Source organism: Strix uralensis, chromosome 13, assembly GCF_047716275.1.
Source record: "Strix uralensis isolate ZFMK-TIS-50842 chromosome 13, bStrUra1, whole genome shotgun sequence".
Taxonomy (NCBI): Eukaryota; Metazoa; Chordata; class Aves; order Strigiformes; family Strigidae; genus Strix; species Strix uralensis.
This window is the reverse complement of record NC_133984.1, coordinates 21768732-21783150: the sequence shown is the minus strand read 5'-3', so window position 1 is coordinate 21783150 and position 14419 is coordinate 21768732. Positions and strand designations below refer to the sequence as shown.

Below are 14419 nucleotides of genomic sequence, written 5' to 3'. Positions count from 1 at the left end.
TGATTGGTAATAGCATAAACTTGGTTTTAACTTGGTGAATTAGAAGACTAAGAGGCTTTACAACAGTCTTTGGGGGAGCTGATTTTTTTCAGACTGTGTATACGGCTTTTTTCTGGCTCCTCTGTTGATGCAGTTTGATCACATCTGTACATCTGTTTACTCTGTGATGCGTCATAGTAACGGAGTCCATGGTGATGAGCGTTGACTCCCCGTTGTCGTGCGTAACAAGCCCGTAGTTGCAGTAACCTGTTTAGCTGTAGCCTTCCTCTTCCGACAGCAGCAGACAAGACGCCAAAGCAAGTATGTAATGGGGAAAACTGGAATTGTCTCTATCTCCCTTGTTTTCCTTCTCCCAGGAAGTGTTTTCCTCTTCCCAGTTTGTCCTGGATGGCATTAGATTTTAATAGGTATCTTGGGAAACATGATTCCTATCCTCTCAAGAAATAGTTTCACATTTAACTGCCAAAGCAAAGTTTCTCTGTGGGACAGAAGGTGTTTGTATGTTACTCTACAGAACAGGTACCTTCTAGCCACAGGAAGGCTTTGCTCATTTAGCAGCAGGAGGGCAGAGAGAACAGCCCCTTCAAAGGCTAATACCTGTGTGAAATGCAGTCTTTCTTTTCCCTGTATAGCACTTCAGAAAATGGCGTTCTCCTCCCTTACCAATACTAACAAAATAATCTGAGGCTTAAGCTGTTCTAGTATATGTGGTAATAAGTAAAAAAGACCTTTTTTAGGGTATCAACAGGAGCAGCAGGCAAAGTGAAATATAGCACCTGGCAAAGCAATATTCAGGGATTGGCTGGAGGTAGAAAACCGAGCTTAAACCTGATGTTAAATCACTATGAATGACTTGGGGATTTCTAAAAGTATTTTTATCCAGAATAATAATTTTGAACCACCTTTTTGAAATGTTTTTATCAAAAGCATCTCTCACACTGATTTTGAAAAGATTGGAGAGTTCAATAACTAAACTAGAATTCAGTAGTAAGCTCCTAACAGCTTTTAGTTCTTCAGTCCTGATCCTGCTCGTTAAACCTGGATTAAAATTTTTAGCTAAAAATTATCTTTTTAAGGTGTCAGGTGTCCAGCTCTGGGACTCTTCAGAAAGATCATTTTTTTGGCTAGTCTCTGTTAAAAAGAGGCCTCCCTTTAAGCTCTCTTTAAGTGAGTAATTTCTTCAGAATCACTTATTGCAAAAAAAATTTCACTGTGTTACTCCAAAAAAAGGCAGTCCTGCTCTGTGCAGCAACCTGCTGTCATGTTTGTTCTAATCCATAAATATGAAATTAAGATCAATTTTTTTTTTTTCGTGCATAACCACATACCTGTTATTACTGTTGGTTTTATTGCAGTAATGCTGCTAATTGGCACCCGTCTAGCGTGGAACTGTGTGGTACTGGTACTGCTTTGTAGCGTCAGTTCAAGTGAGTATTGGAAGGAGAAAAACATTTTCACAGAAGCAGCAAGTACTTTTACTAGCAAGAAGTTAAGTTTACAATTTTGTTGTCTTGGTAATGATTGAAAAATACTGAAAAATATTGCAAACAGATAATTGCTCCAGATGGGATTGATCAGTCCTGACACTTAAATACAGCAGAATATGTTTTTTCCGCCAACTATAGTTCCCATTTCCCTCTGTGCATCTGTATGTGGAACACATGCTGCTTGTTTTATCCCTGGCAGTGTATCTTGCTTTTATTTCACCTTTAATTATAGATTCTTCTTTTTTTCCCCCACTTTGACTTTTTATTTTTCCCGTGTACAGTTAATGGTGGTTTTATAATCTGTTGAGATTTGATGTATTTGCTTACTACAGCAGGTGGCTCAAAACAGTTAGCAAAGATTTTTGGCTGATAACTTGCACTCACACCAGAAGTTCAGTTTGGTCACCTGACATGTCTAAAGGATCAGCCCACATGTTAAGCATGATTTGATCCAATGCATTGAGAAGCCAAGCTGCAGAGACTTACCTTTACAGATCCTGGTGAATTGTCAGCTGTCGGTTGCTGCAGGTGTCATTGTAAAAGGCAGCTGCAATATCTGGATGAGGAAGTCATTCTGTCTTAAAAAAAAGGCAAAAACATTTTTCCAGGGTGTGTGTGTGCATGAGCTCTAACGTAGATGTAAATGTGATTCATAAGTATGTGATGCAGCTTGTGTTGCTCGGCAGTGCCCATTAAATGTATGTATATGGCTTGTGTCTCTAAACTCTCATATGAGGGTAATGTGTAGGACAGCCATGGCCATGTTTTTGGATGATTCTTACCAAACGTTGGATACCTCATCTCATGAACTTCCTCTGAAATCATTATAAAATCTTTTGAATTTTCTGTTCTTCTGTCTTGATTATTGGTGGGGAGGGGGACCATGACATAACTATTAGCATGAACTTTTCTGGTCACATTTCTGTTATACCTTGGTTTCAGATTCTCTATTTTGACATATGTTCAGTTCTCCCTACTCTGATGCTTCTTTTTCCCAAGGGATTTTTGTGTGGCACAGAAGTTGTGCCCCAGGACAAATAGAGAATTTATGCTCCTGCTGCTGCTGGCTGAAGAATCATCCAAAAGACTAAAACTGTTCAATACCTTAGTTTTTGGTTAGGCTGTGAACTCACTTCTGTTCACAAGGAACTATAAAACCATGAAACAGCTTTCAATAAATTCCATCACTGAAAGCTGTTAAAGTTGTGCTGGTGTAATTTTCTCATATGGAGGGAAAACAGGCAAGTAAATAGGAATACTGGGTTTCTTTTTTTTTCCCTCATTGTGGAGTGGTTGATTGCCAGTGGAGTCCCACTGTGATCTGCACTTTGGGTTTAATGAAAAAGAGATGTAGTGAGGCAGCAAGGTTTACAGATGCCACATTTTTTGGGGTAACATAAATGAAAAGTGATTGGAAAGTCCCAGATCCACAAATCACTAGGGTTTGGGAAAATACTCCTGTACCTCTATATTCAGGGATGTTTTACTCTTCTACATGACTGCTGTAGGCCACTGTCTGAAACATGATTTTGGATAGATGCATGTTTGGTTGTATCTGATAAAGCTGCCTTTCAGCACGTTTCTGTGTTTCAGTTGGGGTCTGATCTTTCTCTAAAACAAAGGCTGAAAGTCCTGCTTGCATACATAAGAGAAATACCACTAGAGATATGAGTTTTCATGTAACCTGGACCTTATAGGTGAACAGTAGGGCTTTTTATCTTGACAATTTCCACCTGAATGGATTCTTTAATTTAAATTTCACAGCTTTAGTTCTTTACTTATTGTGGTTCATGAAGCAATTGGAAGAAATATAAGTGAATACAACAGAAAGATGTCTATGTTTAACCTTGCTAGCCATCGGTAGTTGCAATTCATAATGACTATAAATGCCTTCATAATGAAAGATAATGAGTATGAAAATGTCATTGCATTTAATTACAGATATTTTGATGGTAATGAGCTAATCATTATGAGCTTTCAGGTTTTGCACCACCAACTCAGCATGTTTTAGAAAAAAGTGAAGTGGCACCCAGCAAACTTAACATGAAGCTGAAAGATGCGTATGAATCTGTCTTAAGCTTCTTCAGGCCAGTGAGTAAGTGTCACTTCATCACTGCAGCATTGTTTTTCTTCCCTTTCCCCTTCTGCCTCACTTCCAGGCCACCCTCCCACCCCTACCCGTCAGCATTTAGAGTATTTAAAACTCTTAGTCTGATACTGTACAACTCACTAGATCTCTTCAAAATGCTATTTTAAAATGCCCCTTTGGAGCAATCATAAATTTGCTTCCACTGCATTGCGACCCGCTTCAAAACCTTTCATTGTCAGTGATGTGATTGATGGTGCTAGAAATGCTGGACAGTTTGGCATGGGATCCACCTTGCCTAGCTTTGTTGTATCTGATTGGAACAGTTTTCTAGTTTTCCCACGTACACATAGGATGAAAAGAACAATTTGGCACATCCTAAGTGAGGAAGGATTTTGCCCCACAGTAGTGTCTTTGCCACTTCTACTGGCCAGGGAAGGCCCCAGGGCCATTAGCTTAGACCGAGCCACTCACTGGACTGCTGATGTTAGATGACAAGAACTACGTTATTTCATAAAATTATTGAGAAGGAAATTGCAATGCTAATTTGCTAACGTCAATAAGATAGATAATATCTATGAATACAGAAAGGACTTGGCATGTACAAAAATTGCAAGCCCGGTTTCATAACTGGATCACGGACAAACAGAAAGGAGAAGCAGGAATGCCACTTTTCACTTACGGTAATGCAGAAACATACTGACAGTGTACTTCCACTGCTATTACTGCCACCTAGCCCTAAGTAAGCACAGAGGTCTCATAAAGTACCCAATCCTCCATTTAATAAACTGAACTTGGCTGCCAGTAATGTCTATGATAAACATGAGACTGACAGTGCAGCCAATCTTGGGAGTGGTGTTGGAACCAAATGATGCTTTTCAGCTGCTGTGAAAGTGTCACGTTAGGGATGTGATACCAGATTTTACAGGAATTAAATATATAAACATCTGCTGTTCATAACTATTTTATATGTTTAAGTCCTTCCCACAGAGGATCTCATAATTATCAATAGATGTGTTATCAAATAGCAAATTATAGAAATTACTTAAATACTTTGTTCAATAACTGGATATCTTGGAAGTTTGTTCCTATCAGCTGATTTTCAGCTGCTTGTAGAAACATGCAATTAATGCCGAACAGAGTTGGCTAGTTACAATATATTCTATGCTGGAACCCTCAAAAAAATTAAAAAAAAAAATTGTCTCAAATTTCTGGTTTCATTTTTTTAATTAGAAACAGTCCAGTCCGAAAATTTAGTTTGTCTTTCCCACTTACTTTACAAACCGAAGTACAAAAAGGTGGCACAGTGGTGGTTAGATTTGGTTTTGTAAATGTTTCTTACTGAAACAAAGCAAATTACTTAAGATTTTGTATGACATGATTTTAGCTTTTTTTGTTAATTTTAATATAAAGATTGATTAGTTTTCAGGAAACAACTTATGTGAAAGTCAATGATACTGTTTTCTGGCAGACTTACCCTATCAAAACATACTAGGGACACCAAAATGATAACTTCCCTCTACTTGAGCATTGCTCCTGGAATAGAGATCTTACATATTATTTCTTTTTTTTTTTAAAGCGTGCCATCACAGAGATGAACAAACCTTAATTCCTTGTCATGTAGGAGATGGCCTTAACACAACTGAATGCTTGGAAAATAAATGTTGTCCTTCCAAAAACAGTCATGAACCGAAATGTTACATGCCATTTAAAGACAGTAAGTATATTCTGTAGGTTACTTCCTCAGCCAAATGCTGCTTCTGGTCAGACAATGTGATTTTCATTTCTGTTTCTTCCTTCAGTTTCTCAGGTCACTCTCCTCAAAGTAAGTGTAAGCTTGCATTTATTTCTGCATATATATTAATACAGAAAACAATTCATTGATAAAGAATTGACTGGACATCTTGTCAACCGCAGCACAAGCAGAGCAAGTGATGTGATACAAATAAATGTAGTCATGTATATTAGTACAAAGAATGGAGTGAAGGCTTTATTTGTGGAAAGGGAGGGTTAATCCAAAGTCCTAGTGACTCTGTGAAAGTATTGTGAAGAACAGTTGAAGGAGATGGATGTATTTAAGGTGGTGAAGAGGAGGCTAATTGGTTATTTAATAACTATTGAAGCCTGTTTAGAAGAGAAGTTACTAAGATGAGGGAGCCACAAATTATTCTGTGTAGAACCAGAGGGCGTAACAAGTGGGAATTGCCACTAATTGATGCTTGGGAAATTTAGCTTGGACATTAGGGGGGAAAAATTCTTTAGGAAAGCAGCACGGCTCTAGAGCAAGTCATCAGAAAGGTGGTGGAGTCACCATCCTTGGCAGTTTTGGAGACTTGGACAAAGACACAGCTTACTTGATTTCATGTTGGTGGTAGCCTTCCTTCAGGAAGAAGTTTGGTCTACGTGATCTGCAGAAGTCTCTTACAACCAAAATTTGTGTCGTTCTGTGTTCTCAAATTCAACCTTAACATAATAATCTACCTTCCTTTTTTTCTTTAAGCAAAGACTAGGTGTGCATGATTGGGTTTTTTTTCTCTCATATGAAAGAATGCAGTAAACTATTTTTGTATGTCCTACCTTTGCACATAGCTCTGTGGAAATCTCTGCTTTACTGAAAGTGTTGTATCAAATCTTAATATTTGTCATAAATCTTTGCTTTGTAGAAACAGTTGTTGCTTTTCACAGTGAAGTTGCTTCAAAAAAATGAAAAATGCAAAAAACTTAGAGGCTTTTTAGTAGACACAGAGTTATTGGGTGAGGAAGGGACCTCTCAAGAACATACAGTCCAATTCTCCCTGCTCAAGCAGGGTCAGCCACAACAGGTTTCCCAGGGCTGTGTCCAGTCAAGTTTTGAATATGTCCAAGGACAGAGACTCCACAACTTCTCTGGGCAACCTGTTCCAGTGTTCACAGTTTTTACAAAAAAAACCAAAAAATCCCCAAAAAAACAACAAAAAGAAACCCAACCAAAAAACCCCAAACCAAACTAGTGTAAAATTCTTACATTCAGATGGAAATTTATGTCCTTTGCCTTATGTCCTGACACGAGATATGTATCTCATGACATTGTTCTTGACAGAAAACCAAGATATTAGAGTGATGTTTGGAGGTTCATCATAAACTTAAATAGGAACAGAGCCAAATATTACCACTTTTTTTCTATCACAACAATTCCTGTTATATTGTATCCTTTTTTTCCACCAAAAGTTAAATGGGAAGAGTTCTCAGACACAGGCAATCTTGCCAAACGTGCATGTTAAGTTAGTAAAAAGAAACCATACTCTAGAACTTGATGGTTTAGGTCTTCCTGATACAATTCAGCATACCTCCATTGATTTCAGAGATGATATCCAGTTTTCAGGAAAAGCTGACTTAATGCCGATATGAAACCCCAAGGGAATACTTGTAAGCTAACATGAATTCACTTTCTGCTTGCTTGTGCTTGCTCAGAAGCAAGCAGAGGTCAGGATCAAACTTTGAAATTTTTCTTGTAGTTGAGCAGCTCCACATTCCGGGGCTAGGGCAGCTGTAGTTACTACTAGTTGGGTAACTTTTGGTAGGAGAAAGTGCCACTCAGCGTGAGGCCATCAGAATCTGTTTGTTAGTTAGGGGCCTGCACAAATAAAATGTTTTAATAATATTCATTCCCCACTTGAGCCCTTTCATTATGTATAAAAGACACTTCGCTATAGCAAGAAGAAAATCTGTGCAGTGAAAATTCTGCTCATTTTTAGGACACATACTCAAGCAAATGTTAAAATTAAATATGCTTGTCCAACTGTGACTGCTTGATTCCTCATTCCAGTTAAGCTTTTATTGTTTGGACATAAATATCAAGGGCTGACTATTTTACAGAATTATTTGTTCATAGATTAATTATCTACTTGAATGCTCCTGGATGTACAACATATGTCCAAAGAAAATACAAACACTTACTGCCCCGGGAGCACATGCTGTTTGCCTTATAGCAATCTGTTGACAAAATAGAAGCACTTAGCAGATATTAGATTCATGGCACTTACATTTCTGTAAGATGGTCCCAGGCTGTGTACTTGAATGGTTCTTATCTGGGAGTTTTGTCTTGAATTTCACTAGGAATAAAATGAGGCTTTAAGAAAATGTTGCAAAAGTTGTGAACTGAAATATATAAATAGCATTCATTTGCATGATTTTGTCTCCATTCATAGAGAAGCTTCTAGAGGACTTTGAGTTCCGCCCCCCTCTGTGTCCTGGGCTCACTCAAACCCCAGATGCTTCTAAAACTAACTAAACACTTGGGCTATGAGAACTCAGGTCAAATTTGAGACTTGATCTTTCTCATTTGAGCTCTTTTCTAACACCTACTCTTTTCCATTGTGTTGCTGGCTGAGATACATACAAGTCTGTCTAATCTCTGTCATCTACACCTCAATATGCATCTCGGAATGATTCATAACTAATGCAAACTTCTGCTGACTCTACAGATCTGCAACTGACATTTCGAGTGCTTGTCCTCGTGGCAGGAGGATTTTTGATTTTGGGGTGTCTACCATTCTGTTGCTGTGCCTTTTTGCAGAGAAGGTAAGCATTAGAGCATGACCAGGTCAAATTTGTGAGGTACTACTTCTAAACGTAGAAAATATGGACAACTGACATGTTTGAAGTCAGTGAGGGGAGAAAAATCTGGGGGAAAAGGCAAGAAACTCATGTGCAAACATGAAAAATGAATCTTATTTTGAAGCTACATAAAACAGAGTCAATCTGGCTTAAGGAAAAAAAGTTTGTTAATGCCCCAGTACTCTTTCTAAAGACTCAGTTATAAAGGACTTGGACTTAATCTTATTTCCCTTGCTTGGGAAGTTGCATGTAAAGCACAAAGGCACACTGCCTGCAGCTTAGGGAAGAAGTCTGCACATAAAGGCCCAAATGGGGCTTGAGCAGTGTGGTGCCTGAACTTCAGTTCAGTTCCTCGGGAAGCAGATTCTCTCCTGGGCCCATATGCTGAGATATGGAAGACCAGACTTTTGGTGCCTTGACTCTCTAGTCAGCATCCCCCACTTTCTGCCCCTGCTCCCACCAAAGGCTGGTATATCCATATATGTTAAAGGAACTTGGTTTCCATTCTCTTTGGCAGGAAAGCAAGACCAACAACTGCCAATTGCAAGTCAAAAACATGGCAAATGAGACTTAAGAGCAAATCAAGCTATCGGGCAGCTTGCAACACTACACATAGTCCATCCTGTTTAACCCAGAATAGGTTTATAGGACGGTGTCCGAGTGCAAAGAAAACTCAGAACAACAGTAAAAAAGAAAAGGAAAGTTTTGAGGAAAAGTTAATTTCACTTTGTAACATAAGTTTAAAGAGAAAAGTGAGAAAACTTCCTGCCACTTGCTTTAGCTCTCAAAAATCACAGGGAGAAGGGAGACAGAAATGGTTTTTACCACTGCCTTCAAAAGCACCTCTACAAAAGAGTGACGTTGCCTGCGGTAAACAATTGGCTGCTGCGCAGGAAATGACATGTGTGAGCAGGAATGAATTAACTGAAAGATAATAGGGAAGAAAGGAATGAGAACAAGCGGTTTGTAAAGAACAAAAAGTAGAAATGTTTCTGTGTGGGATAGACCTAGAGTTGTGCAGTAAGACACAGAAGAACAAAGTAGTAGGCCTGAATAGAGTAAGAGAGATGGGCCGGGAGTGTGCTTGGGAGAAAACCAAATTAATTATCTGTAATGCTTCTAATGTGCAATGAGATTTTTTTTTAAAGTCTAGGGCACATTAGAGCTTGTGAGTGCTATTCAAGCAGTTTAGCATTTGATATTGTGAAGAGTTTTGACACGTGTGTATGTTCTTATGATGGGAAAATGTAAGCTCCACAACATCAAAATCATTAAACTAAGATAGAATGTATTAATGTAGCTGTGCTTTATTTTTCTAAGGTGGTAGTTCATATTGAATGGGTAATGCGATAGCTTGGTTAATATGACAGAATTGTCTTTTTTGTGAAGATTTTTTTTTTTTTTTCCCCAAGTGTTAAACTTTTGCTTTACTAAGATATTAGTAGTCTGTGTGGGATCGTATACATGCACATACACACACACGTAGACTTTACTAATGTGGCTGCTTAGCAGATGGCTATTTGCTATGGAGTTCCACATTTAGACAAAACCTGCTGTGAAAATCTCCACATTACATCTTACACTGTGCTCAACAGCTGATGTTCAGCATACAGATAGCTGCACTGAGTCATCAGTGACTCTGAAAACAGAAGGCAAAGAATTAACATGAAATTATCATAAATTTTCTGGAAAATGAATTAATATGTGTTCGTTTTGAGAGAATTCACATTAATGTTTAAATGATCATTTCTGTGTTTTTTCATAGCCAGTGAAACTAGGAATATTGCTGTTCTGCTATGACTTGTTTTTTGCTTTGTTTTTTAATGCAGTGATTAACCAGATGCTAAATGGTTTTAATTTCCAACATCATATATTTGAGTTCTTGGAAAGGAGCAATTCTATAACATAGTAACTTTGAGTTTTACCACTTTTAGAGACAGTTGACGGAGGATATGGCTTTGAAAAGCATTCCTTTAGTGAGCCTAAAACCTTCACTCTGGATGGAAATTCTTTTGTTTTCAACGTTGTATAGTCATTGGTGAGAGGGCCCTATGTACAATGCCAAAACTGTACTGCAGTGGACATGCACAAAAGTGATATTGTTCTCTAAAGTTATCCAAAAATAAAAGGGCTTGTGCTGAAGAAATTTGGGATAATTGATTATTTCCACTGGCCTCTTTTAAAGCAATATCCAAGGTTTCCCATAGGAGTCTGTATTCATATTTTTAAAAAAAAAAAAAAAAAAAGGTGGGAGACAGACACCAAACCTGGGTGACTGGCCCTGGAAAACTTTTGCAGGGTCTTGTGCTATGTGGCTAGGGGTGGCTGTTTGTCAAGGGATGCCCAAGACTAGGACAGCAGATGTCCATAATGTGGCCAGACTATGAACGTGTAGGAACATGGAGTTCCTGTAAAATTGATAGCTGAGTACTCCTCCCCTTGCCACACTTGATCAGCACTAGTAATTTCCCGAGTCAGTGAGGCTTTGTTACTCCCATATCCCCACTGATGAACTCTGTATTTGCCTCCTTCCAATGGTATTTTTCATGCAGGAAGCAGAATCTATGTGTGCCAGTGCCCTGGTAATTGTCACTTTCTCTTGTGTGCTGTCAACATAGTGTATCTCTTCTTGAGCTGTGTTCTCTGACACTTTTGCTATGTCCATAACTGTGCTATCCTATCTTATTTCTCTCAGTTTTGTTAGTCTTCATTAACAACCACATGCAGTGATGGGTAGGTTAAGACACTAAAGGTTAAGAAACTGCAGGTGCACTTAACTAGTGCTACATTTGAATAATGTTGTGCAGATTTTATAAATAGAGTAAGAATTAGAAAAGTCTTAATTTCATTCTGCTGAATTCCTAGTACAGTGGTGGGAATCAGGCCATAGAATTTGGTTGACTAGTTACTGGGGAAATTTCTGGTCATGGTTGCATTGTATGAATCAGAAGGTGAGCTGAAATTTATGAAGAAAATATAAGAGATGGGAAAAACTTATTGAAATGCTTTTCTTAGCCTTAATCTGTCTGTGTTCTAGTGATGAAATCTTGTGATGGCCCCTGAAATCAACTGTAGCTTTGTAGCTTTTTTTTCACTTTAACTAGTATTTCATGGCTAAAGTCTTAGGTGATCTTCTCTAAATCCTTTCTTCGGAAGTCAACCAATTTCAGCTGTTATTTTAATATGTTGCAGTCAATGCTTCAATCCTTTACGAAGGGCAAACAAGAAAATAAAGAAAATTGTGAGGAAGAAAAGAGAACATAGTGATGACGTTTATGACCGTTTACTGAATTGACTTAAGAAAGACTCTAAGGACCATAAGAACAAAAAGAAAGGTAAACTAACCTTGGAGTATTCTTTTGTTCTTTCAGTTTAGGATCGTTATCTTATATTGGTTCTGTATAGAATACTAAACATATGCAGTACTAAACGTCTGTTGTGTCCCAGTCCAGTAAACTTTGTCAGGGATCACCTTCAGGTGATCATGGATCACCTTCAGTTTCTGTTGTGGGAGAAGTAATGAGTCTGCAAGAACTTGATTGCTGTCCTGGGATGCTAAATAACAGCAGAGCAAGCCGTGGACAATATTACAGTCCCAGGTTTAAGTCCTCTGCCATTTCAGTGTTCCTTATCCCATGTGCAAACTGTGTTGCATGAGAAAGTGGAAAAGCAAAGTAAGGTTTTGCTGCTTTCAGGAGATGCAGATCCATTTCCAGGCACTGAGAAATCCATCCTTCTGTACAGATAGGGATATTTTACAGCTGACGTGGTCACGTAGCTCCATGTCTTGGCATTCTTTCTCAATGCTGAAGAGCAGTTAACTGCTGAAATAAATGTAATATGAGAGTGAAATGCTATTTACTCCACAAACTATAGCCTACTAAAGGTGACGATGAAATAAAAAATGAGGTCATTAGACAAAAAGGAAATATTTCAGGGAGAGTATTGATTTGTCAAAAATGTAAAGATGTCCCTAAATGTAGTTATACTGATGTTTAGTTTTCCTTGTTTGTTTTTTTTTTTTTTTTTTTTCTTCCCCTTTGCTGTAGAGGAACATCCACCTGATCCGGAAGATCTCAAGCAGAAGGAGACCAGGATTACTTGAATATGCCCTAGAAAATGAGATGTTTTGCTTTAGTATCAAAGTAATACAGTGTTGTCAACCCTTGATAAATCTATTGATTTTGCAATAGAATGTCTTCATTTCTAGTTCTTTATGCTCATTCTGTATCTCCTATATGAAAAAGCTAGGAACACTGAAAGTCAAAACTGCTTGTGGCAGCTCCTGAATAATAACTCCAGTCTTCTCATATTAATATAGCATCCCTGTGTAGGGATATAAAGATACCGGTTACGTGCCCATCTCACTTTAGAGGTCAGTCTTAGAATATTATCTGGATTAAGAAGAGAGTGTTGTAATGCATTAAACTGGTAGCAAGTGGCAAGCTGACTCTGTTTCAGTACTGGATGGTGCCATAGCACAGTAGTGCTACTCTTACTGGGGAGGATGGCGAACTCCCTACAAGGCTGCAGAGGACTGGGGAAATCTGTTGTTGGGCAGTTGCTTTAAAGATGCTTCACAAAAATACAAAGTACTTGAGGAAACTGTGGGTAGTGTTTTCTCTGGCGTTGTTTCTCTCTGCAGTATATCACTGCACCACAGAATCACTTTCTGTGATCTTTGGATGACCTGCCTCCCAAGGTAGGTGATTTCATAATGCAATTTCACTCTGTTTCCCTGTAGTGTAACAAAAATAAAACAAACAAACATCTAACAGTTTTCAGCAGCTAAGTGCAAAGTGAGAGTGAGGAGCTAAAAGAATGTCAATAGAAATCAGTATCACCCATAATAATGCAATCACTGGTCATTTTCTTTTGGGGCTGTGAAGTCCATGTAGAAGAATTTCCAAGAGCTACAACTAGGAGGACTGGAACTTTGCTCCTAAACTGGAGAATAAATATTATGAGTGGTACTTAGAAACTGTGTACTTTCAGGATTCCCCATTTTTCTTAATTTCATTAGTCCTAAAAAAGGCATCACTTAAAATCCAAGTGTAATAGGAGCATGGACACGTGTAATAGGAATATGCACACGGGCAATCTCATGAAATTGCCGAAGTACTTACTGATGGTCAGACATAACTATGTGCAGGAGCTTTAAAGCCTGATTTTGCAACCATTGCAAGTAGCATTGTATTACAGATGAGTTGGTTATAATTTTGTAAGCAAAAGTATTATGATATTTTTGATGTGGAGCAGCAGAATGATGGAGACTGAATAGGGCTCTGTTTGCCTTCCAAATCTGATGTGTATTTGCTGTTTCTTGATATTATTTTTATGAATAGTGAAGTATGTATGTAGACATTTTGACAAAGATAAAAACAGCTTCCTGCTACATGAATTTAGGGGCACTGTCACAGCTGAAATGTGTGTGTGACAGACCACATAGATCCTCGTGGCTGATGGTGATTATGGAGAGAGAGCTGTGCTCTGGAGAAAGTTAGGCTTTCATATGCTGCTTCATGATTTTGATTTGAAGGGTAATAAATTCCTTCTGTTTCCGTGTCATTGACAGCCCAACTGCTTTGAATGTCACATAACATTCTAACAAAGGGATACATACTGTTAAAACAACTGTATTTAACAGTAAGCAATCAATGCATCTGCAGTAACCGTACCTGGCAGCCCCAGAACAAGATGAGCATAAGCAAAATATATGCACTGTAAGAGGAGGAGCTGAGATGAAAAAGAGCCAGCAAGGGTTATATTCCCCCGAGTGGGACAGTGGTCAAGAGCACAGTGCATGGATTTGGGCCCTGCCCCTTTTCCATGTAGCAGCTTTGTTGTAAAGATGTTCTAAAAAGCTGGAAGTTTTGCTTTTCAGTTGGAGAAGACAGAAGCTCTGGTTTTCAATTTTAATTTCTATAGTAGCCTGACAGTTCATTGAATCAATAGGTGTCAAGCATGGATATTGCACAAATAACTGCTATCTGTGCCTAAAATGTCATAATGGCTGTTTCATTATTATTGAAGGTCAAGATTGTCACCTTAGAGTCAAATCACAGATATTCATTCACAGGCCTCTGTGTGATGCTAACTGTATTTTTGTCACATAAATGTGGATGTTTTGATCAGCTGATTGGCTGCTTATTTCCACTAGTAAATACTTAGATCCCTTTGAGAATAATTGTTTGTTTGTTTGGTTTTGTACTCCTGAACCTTAGCATACTACAGAACAATTTCAGCACGG

At 38.3% G+C, this 14419-nt stretch overlaps 1 protein-coding gene across 1 annotated transcript; it reads left to right on the top strand.

The window, feature by feature from the left end:
* Positions 1–292: 292 nt before the first annotated feature.
* On the top strand, positions 293–12347 carry FMR1NB (FMR1 neighbor). The gene is made up of 7 exons (XM_074882831.1): positions 293–300; positions 1356–1427; positions 3469–3582; positions 5153–5290; positions 8037–8133; positions 11362–11504; positions 12219–12347. Exons 2-6 carry the CDS (start codon positions 1358–1360, stop codon positions 11462–11464), a joined length of 522 nt encoding a protein of 173 aa, XP_074738932.1. The 5' UTR covers positions 293–300; positions 1356–1357; the 3' UTR covers positions 11465–11504; positions 12219–12347.
* The last annotated feature ends 2072 nt before the right edge of the window (positions 12348–14419 follow it).

Excerpts from the sequence above, each read along its gene's own strand:
- FMR1NB (XM_074882831.1), top strand. The coding sequence starts at position 1,358 with ATGCTGCTAATTGGCACCCGTCTAGCGTGGAACTGTGTGGTACTGGTA. Across the intron at positions 1,428-3,468 it reads GCTTTGTAGCGTCAGTTCAA|GTTTTGCACCACCAACTCAG; the intron begins GTGAGTATTGGA and ends ATGAGCTTTCAG. Across the intron at positions 3,583-5,152 it reads AAGCTTCTTCAGGCCAGTGA|CGTGCCATCACAGAGATGAA; the intron begins GTAAGTGTCACT and ends TTTTTTTTAAAG.